Source organism: Dreissena polymorpha, chromosome 16, assembly GCF_020536995.1.
Source record: "Dreissena polymorpha isolate Duluth1 chromosome 16, UMN_Dpol_1.0, whole genome shotgun sequence".
Lineage (NCBI taxonomy): Eukaryota > Metazoa > Mollusca > Bivalvia > Myida > Dreissenidae > Dreissena > Dreissena polymorpha.
Genome location: NC_068370.1, coordinates 10,649,670 through 10,662,574, shown reverse-complemented (window position 1 = coordinate 10,662,574; position 12,905 = coordinate 10,649,670). Strand labels below are relative to the sequence as shown.

The window sequence follows — 12,905 nt, the reverse complement described above, 5'->3', positions numbered from 1 at the left end:
TAGAAATATGCTTTGCGGCTTTTTCAGACAGGGGTAATCCCGTGACAACTAAGATGGCGACGTCCGTGCCGAAGCAGGTATTTAACGAAAAAAAACGATAATCACGTTCTTGCTAATATCGTTGGAAAGTGCGCGGCATTTAAAAATAAATAAAATAATAAAGGTATAAAACGGCGTTATATATCTGTCTCGGCATGGACATCGCCATCCCGTGATTACCCCCTTTGTATTTACAATGTGGAAAAAAGTCAACTGTACAGTCAAGAAAATAGTCAATACCAAAAGTTCTAACATTTCAGGAGATGGGCATCAATCGTGATGCATCGAATAGTTCCGGAATCCTCCGCAAGATAGAATTCGGGTCTAATGGTCGCCATCTAGGCTTGTATTACTACTTCACTTCTCAAAAGGTTATCAGTCTATAGTTGTATGGCTATATACGACGCGCGTTGAACTAACGCAGATTTTTCTGTCGTTTTTTTTTAAATATAAAGAACACCGTCAACGTTTATTTGTTGGGCACTTCGACCTATTATCCAAACCATTTATTTCAATAACATTATTTCACCACCTTTGAAAAAGAATTGACGGTGTTTACAAAACTACCCACATCGAAAGAGAAACTAGATTCGTGACATTTCGCGATGTAAACACTAAATATTTATTTAGTTTCAGGCAGAGAATCCAACAAAGACGATATTATATTTAAGCGATTCCGACTATCATTGCCGACTGCAGTACTGGCTTAAATACCTATTTAGATCAGGGGGACATGCGTATACTGGAGCTTTCCGGGTTTTAGCGAGGCTAGTTGGAGCTGACTTCCAAGAAGGCTTCTTTTTTCGTGAAGGAGTAGCACCCGGTAAGCCTCGTTATATTTCAATTTATTTTAAATGAGTACGCCCTTTCGGATCTATGGAGTTTGTGCATCCCTCGTTTGAGAAACCGGATGTACATCTCTTATATTACACAGAATTGACGCACGTGTAATGTAAAATATAACTAAAATCACGATTATTTAATTTTACCGACGTCGTTTCATCTCTGATAACTAATTTATTGCCAAAAAATAGTTTGGCACCCTTTTTTGGCAAAATGAAATAGTCGCGATTTTAGTTATATTTTACTGAACACGTGCATCAATTCTGTATATTATTAGAGAAAATGCTATTTGTACATCCGAGTTCTCGAATGTCAAGTAAGTAGACAACCGATTTGTGGACGGTTTTCCTTCAATGACTTTTTTATCCCGACGTCTACGATCTACGATAAAAAACACGAGGGAAGCACAAACACCGTACAGCCGAGAGGGCGCATTCATTTAAAATAAATATAGTTAAAAGGTGGCTTACCGCTACCTCTTCACGAAAAACAGAAAACGACGACTTATTGGAAGTAAGTTCCAACTGACCTAAATTAAACAGGTCATGTATAAAAATTGTTTTCATCAAATGTTTGAATTGGTTGAATATTAATGATCTTATTAATTTACTTGTCTGTTATAATTGAGAGTATTGATTTGTAAAACCCACGATAGTGTGAAATTAAAAAAAAGTTTTTCATCAATTAACATTTCGTATTTACTATTATTAGCTCGGATGTTATTGAAGAAAACCCGAGGTGTTGTCATAGCCAGCTCGTCGTCCGGCGTCCGCCGTCCGGTGTCCGCCGTCCGCCATGCTAAAACCTTAACATTGGCTCTAAAATCAAAATGCTTCCACCTTCAACTTTGAAACTTCATATGTATTTGCACATATGTATATGCACATTGATGAGTTCTACACAACACACCCATTTTTGGGTCACTAGGTCAAAGGTCAAGGTTACTGTGACCTCTAAACAAAAAACAAATAAACAAGAAATATCTTTAAAAAAGATATACGGCGTTGATAGTTCAATGAATGAGATCAAGGATAGCGAATGTCTTTTTTCGGTGCAGTTCTTAGCTGCATCACACGCAGTACGGGATGTTACGCGGAGTTTTTGCGGCTTATTTTACATTATTACATATTGCTGGTCATAAACCTATAGATACAAAACAGAAAACCAAAAGAAGAATGGAAGTGAAATTAAAACATACGAGTCAACCGGCCACACGAGAAGTATCCGTATTTATAGGCGCGTTCTTCGAACAAACCTGTTTTAGTGGTTTGTCGGGCACCACTTGTGTTGCTATTTGATTCGATTATTAACAGTATCGATAATCATCGCGCTCATGCTTAATACATTGGTCAATATGGTGGAATAATTATTGTTAAATTAATCAAAAATAATATTTATCGTTGTATTGTTGAAAACACATTAAGAATCTACATATTTCTGGTCTAAAGAAAATTCCAGGTCACCTAGTTCACGGATAACGTATTTATTATATAACTATTATTTTACTGGCCGCGAACTCCGGTGATGACCTGTATATAAACTCTGACATTCATACACTGGCCGCGAATTGACCCGGGTTGAAATGCAATGTATTAAAGTGAGGCCTCGCTTCCACTGCTCTTTATACTTTTACATGTTAACATGTTGACAAGAATATGGAAGTAAGTACTAAATATGAGAACATAGCCTTTAAATATAAACGCGTTGCGCTGGTAATTCTCTGAAAATAAAAGGTGTACGCACAAACTGTATTGATGTCGAGAATTGAGTGTAAAACTGTTCTATCTATTAAGCCTTTTCATTAGAAATAAAATTGTTTCATGCAGTAAAACAGTGTTACAAAGACGCGGATATGTTTCCAATGTTCTGGTGGAATACTCAAATCAGCCAATGGAATAAATGAAGTGTATTCATTCGTACCTAGCCGCGGGAAATTTTATTTGAATTTTATTGGACACTTACATAGGTCAGGAGAGGTGAAAAGCTGGCTTAATACAGCTTACGCCGAAAAAAATTCTGACAAGCTTTCATTTATTCAAAACTGCACATGCAGCGGGGCGTTGGCACCCGTTATGCGGTGCTCTTGTTATTATTTAATATAACTAGAATTTATAATTACCATTATTTTGAAACCAAGATTTTGTTAATTTAATATTTTTTCCACATTGTCCACATTTATTGATTCAAACTGGAATGTATTGATTATGGTGTTTGCATTTCAGCATTTTGTAATATAATATTGCTTTAAAAATGAAGTTGAAACAAAAACAAAAAACATATTTATTATGCGAATACTTCGTTGACGGATGGCACTTCACTAACAGAGAACAACAAACGCCACGCGCGAGAGGTGAGTTCTTCAGCTTTTTTGTATGTATGTTCTGTTTATTTGGTTTTTAGACACAGAACATTGTTTGGGTGATTAATGGTAAAGCACTTCGTATTGCGAAGAAAGAAATTCGCTGAAAAATTCGGTGAATTATAAAAAAAAACGATAAAATTCCATCGATAATCAGCATGAATTGAATGATCAGTACATATTTTAACAAAATAAACATACTTGGAAATAAATCAAGAACGTGCTTACTATTCGAAATAAAAGATCAATATATCCAGTAATGTTACAACATGTTACATTTTAGTTTACTACTGTAATTGAGAAAATTCAAATGTTTTAAGAGTCGCATGCACATTTTTCATCTGCACTTCGTTTACCGATCATCTAAAAAACAATGGCACTTCGTTTCCTGACATCTAGACACTTTTTCCAGATATAACACACTCGTTTTTTTGTGAATCAAAAATGCAGAATTCGCTGTGGAATACTGTTAAAGTAAGCAGGCAATAAATAAAAATGTATGTACTTAGTACGCAAATAAAAAAAGAATTACCGAAGCATGTTCTTATCCCTTTGGCATATGATTATGATTTGGTATAAATGTGAAAGATAAATGTTAAACAAATTGGATATGTCTAATGAGTAAAATCCATATGACCATATATTATAAATTACGTTCTAAACGGTTGAACGGTAAAATATTGGATGAACACTTCTTGAATTAGAGAACGGACACCATGCTGAATGTTTAAAACGCACTAAGTGACCCCGTGACCTAGTTTTTGACCCGTCATGACCAATATTCAAACTTGACATAGACATCATCTAGATACCACTTCTGACCAAGTTTGGTGAAGATCGGATGAAAACCGAGAGAGCGGACACCTAATACGGACCGACCGACCGACAGACCGACAGACAGGCAAGTTCTATCCTCTATAGCACCCTAAACTTCGTTTGTGGGGGTATACTTAGTACTGACTCCATAATATGACATTTAAACATTTTATGTACGCATTCCTTTTTTCCAGAATCAGTTGTTTTTACGATTTAATTTTAACCGTGTTTCTTTAAACTCAACCAATACAGTGATTTAGGGTCAGGTGAATTGCACTTCGAGCAAACGTTAGCGTTGCGTAAAGGGAAGTACTCCCTATAAGCAGGGCTCAAAATAAAGGGAGTTTAACCATTCTCTTTTTAATTATGTTGCTACGCATAAGTATCGTCCTGATGATGCGATTCAAATAAGCACAACCGACATACGATTTTATGAAGAACAAATGTGTATTTGCCTCATAAAGACCCCTTCACTACCGTTATCTAGAGCCCTGCTATAAGTAAAATTAAACACGATTGTGTTGCACCGCATTATCCGTTTTATTTTCATTTCTCTGAATCTCAAGTTTCCAATAAAAAACAAGTTCATTATGTACACATTTATTTAATAATAAATAGTATCTTATTTGAAAATTGCAATTATAATAAACATAGTATAAATAAATAGTAATGTGATTTTTGAAAAATATATTTTCAAAATGTTTCGTATGAATAGCCATAATATAAATAAATGCATTTAAGGTAGAAGATTAAACTCAGTTATTAGAGTGCCCGCTTCGTTGAAAGTCTCCGTAATCTGAAGTGCCTTTTATCGGTAAACAAAGTGCCTGCTACTTTATGTATGCCACCTATTACTACATGCACTATCTTTGTTTATATTTCATTGAATACTATCAAAATTTCAGTATTTGAAGCACAGTGATTACTCTACATGCTGGAATATCAAACAATTTCTTGCAATAATTAAAAGTAGTTATATTTTTGTTAAAATGTTTACTGTTCATCCAGTTTATGCTGTTTTCCGATCGAATTTTCTATTTTTTGGGGAAAAACTGTACCATTCTTCCGTGGAATTGTGTATTCCCAATACAAAAGGATACACAATTTATCAACTCGACCATGTGTCTTGTCTTAAAAACTAATCTTTAGGATATAACTTTAAATAAAACAGAGGAACTTACCTCTCGCGCGTGGCGTTTGTTGTTCTCTGTTAATGAAGTGCCATCCGCCAACGAAGTATTCGCATACCCGGCGTGCATACGTTCGCATGTAATCGTATTATAATTATTTTATGTTTAGCACCAACGATCCCAAATGATTCCATTTATATAAAGTTATCTAATCTGGTGTCATTTCACTATTATTGTCGTATTTTGTCGTATTTTTTTCTGGTATATTAATGTTTAAAACAGAAAACACACACACAATAGTTCCACTTAATTAGAATAATTGCTAACGTTCGTTTGAAGTGTTAGCAAAGAATCGCGTTCAGTTAGTGTTTTGTTGGTGCATGCTATATTTTGCTATATTATTTCAAGTTTGATCCTTTCAATGTGGTTGTTTATGGGCATTTGTTTTCGTGATGTTGTTTGGGTGTATACGCTCTTAAGGTTTCGTCTAAAATCATAACGTAATCTTCATAATACATAAACACAAGCGGCAGACGGTAATAACATTTGTCATTGACACTGTGATAGACTGTCTGATAATATGTGTTCCCTTTTCCGACAAAGATTCCCATCATCCTTTTAATTTCGGTCATATCTTTTTAATGTACTCATAGTCATGATCTTCTAAATTCGGCTGAGAATGCAATGTCTTTGGAACAATGCTTGTTCCAGGCAGTTCTGTATCTATCGTCCAATACGCGTCACTGCTTACACGCCCCTTTAACTCTGCGTATGGATGCTCTCCTGGTCCCGAACCATCGCGTTGAGGCAGCGACAGCGTGTAGTTATTTTCTCTCTCATCCAGAACATTTTCATACACCGCCTTGCACGCCGTGTTGTCAGCACAGTGCGGTAACACTTCATTTGGCGCAAGGTGAGTCAGTGAATGGACATTACTTGCCACCAGTCTTTTGTGACGTTTCCTACAATATCACATGCGTTTAAAATGTGCTTAAAAGAGAAGTCAATCAGCAGCTTACATTGTGCAATTAACGTACAATTTGTGACAATAACTTTATATGTTTTATTTAAGTTCTTTTATAAATTCATAACCGTCTTAATTTATTTTACACAAGAAAATATACCTGCGGATAAATGAGACGCCAAGAACAATAGAGATGATGATAACGACGGCAGCAACAACTGGAACTGCGACCTCGACCACTTGCAAGGATTCTCCCTTTGCCAGGTCGTGAGATGGAACTAAAATGTTGAGGTAACGTTAATGTATTCATTGATTTTTTAAGCAAGAAGAATTTCAGACGTTGAAATTTTACACATATATAAATATATAACATGACCGTAGTATATTATATACTGATTGCATTTCTCAAGAAGCTCTGTTGTGCGGTATACCATTTTATCCCATTTTCACCGCGACATTGACGGTATAACACCTTAGGGAATATCTAGCCTGTCTCCAACACTGTGGGAGATACCTGTCGCGTGCACGGACTACTTTTTAAATTATTCAACCACTGAATGATTTTTCGAAAGAAATCTCTAGAGTCGAGAAAACTTTGCCTTTAAAATTATAAATACAACCTACAACCTAAATACAACCTACAACCTTTAGAACTAGTCGCGGGACATAATTTTTCGCCATCCGTAAAATGAATCAGCTGATTGATTGCGTCATAAAATGACATACTTATTGCGTCATTTGTGTGATGTCATTTTTTAGTAAACTTTAGGTGTACACGAAACGAGTATGCGATGTCTGGGAATAAAACATTGAAGACTCGCATTTTTTGTGTGTTTATGTATCGATTCGTGGATGTAATTATGAAAAAGTGCATATTCTATGGACAACTTACCTCGGATGGAACCGGTGAGACGAAGGATTTAGATCTACATGTAGATCTAGCTAATTCGTGTTATTGATTTTCAGAATAAGCGTGCCTATTTTGATGTGAATTTGTCAAATTTTGTGTGTGTAGAGCATACCTACTGATTGTGAGTATTTTGGTTCAGTAGTCTATTCGTTTTGCTTTTGGAAGTAAGTAAACGTAAGGGTATTTTCTTTGATGAATAAACTTTGTCTTTGTGATTTTATCAAAGAAAGTCTATTCAGTAAGAATAACTCGTTTGCAACAAGTGTATTCAATGCTGACCTAGTATTCTCTATACCTGCATTAGAAGGAGTTTCATAACGAGTTTGTTTGTCAGCTAGTAACACATCGATGGCAGTTGATTAGATAACGTACACAGTTTCTTTATAGAAAAAAACAAGGTTATTTTCTTACAGACATTATTTGCAATAACTAACATTTTTTTATAAACTAATAAAGTGAAATAACTTTTATTTTATTTCCTTAAGTCATGGTATGTAACCGAAAATATCAGGACATGTTTTTTTAAAAATATGTGAGCTTCGACATGCAAAACGTTAATTTATTTGCTTGTAAAGACTTTCCCATTTAGAATCAAAGTGTAATGGCGTTATTCAAACAACATTAAACCAAAATAGCCTGTTAGTAACTCACAGTATGTTTATGTTTATTTTGTTTGCTGCTCACCAGCGTCTTAGAGTAACAAAAAGAAGCTTTTCAAACTTGAATCAGGAAGGAAACGTATTTAATTGAATTTTCGAAAGGACTATACACTTGTATAGCGTATCTACTATCTCAGCAGTAGAAGATTAAATACGCTTCGACCATTATTATCTATAACATGTCCGAAATTCATTGTGAATATTACGTGCAGAGGTTGAGACTGTTGTGGTAGGCCACTTTGTGACATTATCCGTCTTCTTGACAATACTTGCTGTAGTGTGTGTTGTCGTCGTCGTCGTCGCTGTTGTTGTAGAAATAGCAGTTGAAGAGTTCGTGGCTGAAAGGAATACACTTTGTATATATATATAAGGATTCTAGTAGTGTGCAATTCTTTGCTTTTTCAAATTGTTACGTTGTGTTCCCATTTATTAAAACAAATGAAAAATAAATTATAGATTTCGATTGTTTTGTATTAAAATAGGAAATAAAATTGTGTGTAACAACATTTCACTCGGTTTCCGTTATCTACACTTGAAGACTTTTGTAACGCATCACTTTTCAAACTTGAATATCTCAGTTATGAGTAAAGATATTGATTTAAAAGTTAGCATACGATTATCTGACTACATTCTATGCAAGCTAATAATAAAATTATTCATCCGTGACGATTGGACGCTTTAGCACGTGAGGTAGGTGTGGTTCCATATTTTTGCACGTCGAAATGGTGAAACGCGATATAATTCTAGTTTTATTTCAATTATTTTAGGTGGATTCTTACACAAGGAAACTTTGCATTTTACAGGCTACCTTACCCACTTGCTAAAGCGTCCGATCGTCACGAATGAACGATTTTATCGTTAGCTTGTACATAATGTAGTCAAACATGTGCAATTTAAAATAAAAATATTTACTTATTACTTAGATATATAAGTTTTAAAAGTGTTGCATTAAAAAAGTCACCAAGTGTAGTAAACGCGATATACATGTTATTCCAATTTAATATCAATTTTATCATTCTAGGTGAGAAAAACATACTATTAATTAAAGAAAAACAATATGGCTCGTATGAATATTAAGGAGCGCAACGGCTCAATCGGCATGTTGCAAGCCGGTCAGTTATTAAGACGTGTAAGTTTATGCGTTTTACTTTTCACATTGTTATTTTACGTTGTACGAGTTTGCAAATTTGACCCTTAAAGTGACGTTTTTAATTTGTTAAGTTTGATATTTTGTTGTGTTTCAATTTCAATTACATTTTCAGGAATTATAAGATATGTGTTGAATCATTCTTGGTCCAAATTTCAACACAATACTTTAAAAAATAAGGGAGCTATATTGATATAATTAAGTGATGCGTTAGAAAAGTCTACGAGAAGTAGTAGTAGTAGTAGTAGTAGTAGTAGTAGTAGTAGTAGTAGTAGAAGTAGTAGTAGTAGTAGTAGTAGTAGTAGTAGTAGTAGTAGTAGAAGAAGTAGTAACAATAGTAGTAGCAGTAGTAGTAGTAAAAGTAGAAGTAGTAGTAGTAGTAGTAGTAGTAGTAGTAGTAGTAGTAGTAGTAGTAGTAGTAGTAGCAGTAGTAGTAGTAGTAGTTGTTGTAGTAATAGTAGTAGTAGTAGTAGTAGTAGTAGTAGTAGTAGTAGTAGTAGTAGTAGTAGTAGTGTTTGCTTTTGTCATTTATGTTGCGGTTATGGCAGAAGTAGCATTAGTACCAGTCATAGTAGATCTGTAGTAATATTTGTAGTATTTATTTTTTGTTTCTTCTTTTTTTTGCAATTGCATTGTTGTGTTAACAAACATCATTTTGCTTCTTCCTCTTATGATTTGATTATGTCACTGATGTAGATGACAATTATAGTAAATATTACCGGGGCAAGGGTCGTTTGGGCATGATAGTGTAGATTTACATTCTCTATCGTTCGACTCTCTGGTTTGAATTCCTATTCCACACGTGACACTGCATTTGCTCCAGAGCCCACATTGGCTAGGACAATTTTCTGAAATACCAAACGGATACAAAAGATTCACTTATGCAAGTATAATAACATACAGAGCATTTGTTTCTAATGTTTACTCGACGGTTGCCAATATCATTTTCTTACATGAACGCGCTTTCCTACAAACAGCCCAACGCGTACGCCCACACTCGAACATATACACTCAAAAGAATGCTAACACACATGTACACACGCTCAAACACACGCACATACACACAAACGCTCAAGCTAAAAAGTACTAACATGCATACGAAAGTACACACACAAAGTGCACACACAATCATATATAGAATAAATAAAATAATATATTTCTATTATTGATTATTAGTTACTGTTTTTTATTAAATGTTTTTTTTATAAAAGCATAGATGTAATTTGTACAGATTATTGAACAACAGTTTGTGTATGCCAAAACTTAACTTGTTTGTTTCTTTACAATAAAATCCTATGGACATGAGCACGGTCAACATGGTTTGTTTGTCAACATGTACATTGTTTTTGCTGTTTGTCTTTAATATATTATGAACGACTTTTACCCAGATGTGTATACATACAAATAATGTCTATTTTTAGATTTGTTCTTTTAGAAGTACATTTTAATGTCTTGGTTAAGTTGACTATGATATATTCACATGTATATAGAGTAACATGTTGTTATCCTCAATCTATTCTATTCAAAAGTCTTAGATTACTTAAGGCGGTAGTACATGGCATACCAAATTATGTACTTTTTTCATCATTAACTAATATCATTATTATCGTCTATGGAATGAATACCTGTACACAATATCTTAAAAATAACAAGCTCGTGGAATTCTATTAAATATGATTATGTTAACTCGAATTAGTGTAAACATTTAATAATGCTTCATTGTTTGTTTTTCACGAGAAGCATTCAGAAACTTTAACAAGGCAGAGGATACACTTCTACTTATAACAATGTTAAATAAAAAATCATAATATTATCCTGTTTAAACATTTTGATGTATGAACGTAAAGCTATTTTCTTCTGGCGTCAATAGCATGTCAAAAAGATAACATGTAAAAACGTGATTAATAGATTGATATTCGTGTATTGTTTGCATACATTTTATTTCCTAGCAAATAAAATAAAATGTAGAAAACTTTTATTATATCAGTATTATTATATACGTCAATAATTTAAATACTAACTCCTATGTAAACGGTTCGGAACTGCGTACATTTTATGTCACTTATGTGAACCATTAGTTTTAATCCCTTTGTTATAATTGCAATGTATTTATTCATGATGGATGATATCTCTGAACAGTTTAAATTGAAATCATACTTAGATGTCTATCTTATTTAAAAAAAAATTTTTTTCAGATTCGTTGTATTTAAGATACCAATTGTACATCGGACACGCATAATGCTGTGTATAACGAGTGAGGTTATGGGTGCGTTTTAAAGTTATGGGTCATTGAGCCATAGGGGTGTCGATTTTTTAACATCAAAAGAATCAGATTATAAACAACAGAGAACTAGAACACTGGTAATTTTGTTGCTGTTGATATATCTCTTAAAGTTAAAATAAATACAATGAAATAAAACAAACGTTATTTTTCACAAACTAATCAATGCCGGATATGTGATAAATAAATGTCGATCGTATCAGTATTCGCCTCAACAATATCCGCTTAAGCAAGGAGTATTATTTGGACAGAATCTGAGCAATCGGTTGTTATAATGATTTCAAAATAGAAACATAAAATATATCTTCGTAACGGAGAACTTTGACGTTCTTAATCAAACAACTTCAATATTGATGTATAATGTTGAACTATTTTAAGTATGTTGTGTCTTTTAGGTTCTCGCTGAAATTGTTTGTTTATTTACACGCACACTGCTGGTTTCACGTACTGTACAAATTTATTTATATGATGAATTAAAATACAAACTCGATTAATGTTCAATCATCTTGTTTACAGAAAATAAATCGAAAGCAGTGAATTATTAGTTATGTGTTATGTTTATTTAAAAAAGTTTCAGCCGGAACAGGCCCTGTTTCAAATCATTTAATATAAGGTTCAAGGAAACTTGCCGTCAAGTTTTTTCTGTTATATAGAGACTGCCAATGTCGTTAAGTAACCGAATTTTGAAAACATAATCGAACATTTGACATGGAACACTAAATAAGTGTAGGGTCAGCACCATCAATTAGAGTTGGTCCAGTTTGTGGACATAAAAAGCTTTTTGCGAAATTGTTAGGTTAGTCTAGTCGATGCTAAAAAGATACAGAGAAAGTCCGAAGAGGTAACCACAGTTTATTAATCTACATACCACAAGTTGCCATCCTATATTTGTAAAAAAAATCTCCACACTCACAACAATTAACACGATTCGTAAGATTATATCTTTTTATTTCAATATTTGTGCTCATCAACCCTCATACTGTGCTTTATTTATTAGATTGTATCAGATCTTGAAAGCGGTTTATATCCTTGTATCATTAATAAACAATTTAACACTAGGATGTAAACATTAACGTACCAATAAAACCAGACAATTCATATACAAAAGCTTATGGTCGGGCACGATTATGTTGTTTTTTGTTTAAAATGATGGGCGATGATTTGTTGTTTTGTTGTAAACATAAATATGTTAACGGCTTCACATAAAGACAGTCAAAAAATGATTCAATTAAAAAAGAATGGATAAACAAGATTGAGTTTCCTTTCTATGCTTACCTAAGTGAAGGTTTATGCCTCATCTTTATTATTAAGAATAGTATGAGATTTGCATCCATGTGTCAATCATCCTGTTTATTGTGGGATGTAAATGCAGTCATCTAGATTGTTACATGTAATCAAAGCGCTGAAAGCAAAGTCCGGATTTTTCCGGTCAAGCTATAAGTAACCTACCCCTTGCTGAGACGTATATATCCGCCAAATATGTTCGTATGTCAGTCACTTGCTAGGCTTTTTTCTAATCAATCCATATTTAAATGTTAATTTAATATATTTATCTAAACTAACTTTAGCTGATTAAAACTTACTGATACCTTCAGTAAACCGCCATGTTTGTTGATAACAAGAATAAACATGTGTTAACGAGTGCATCACCGTTATTTGTTGACGAATTGGCATCCATGTTATTTCTTATCACAAGGTTTAAACATAAAACTAATAACCGTTTTCGGTGAAAAAAACAACATAAGTTTATTTTTGTT

At 33.7% G+C, this 12,905-nt stretch overlaps 1 protein-coding gene across 2 annotated transcripts; it reads right to left on the bottom strand.

The window, feature by feature from the left end:
* Positions 1-5,481: 5,481 nt before the first annotated feature.
* LOC127862328 (uncharacterized) lies at positions 5,482-12,659 on the bottom strand. Of its 2 annotated transcripts, none has more exons than XR_008040547.1 (5): positions 12,598-12,659; positions 9,587-9,715; positions 7,927-8,058; positions 6,312-6,429; positions 5,482-6,149 (listed from the first exon to the last, which is right to left on the bottom strand). XR_008040547.1 is itself a non-coding variant. In XM_052401412.1 (5 exons), exons 1-5 carry the CDS (start codon positions 12,114-12,116, stop codon positions 5,816-5,818), a joined length of 813 nt encoding a protein of 270 aa, XP_052257372.1. In that variant the 5' UTR covers positions 12,117-12,136; the 3' UTR covers positions 5,482-5,815. The 2 variants fall into 2 exon arrangements, 1 of the variants encoding a protein (XP_052257372.1); XM_052401412.1 differs by lacking the exon at positions 12,598-12,659 and adding an exon at positions 12,017-12,136.
* Positions 12,660-12,905: the final 246 nt, after the last annotated feature.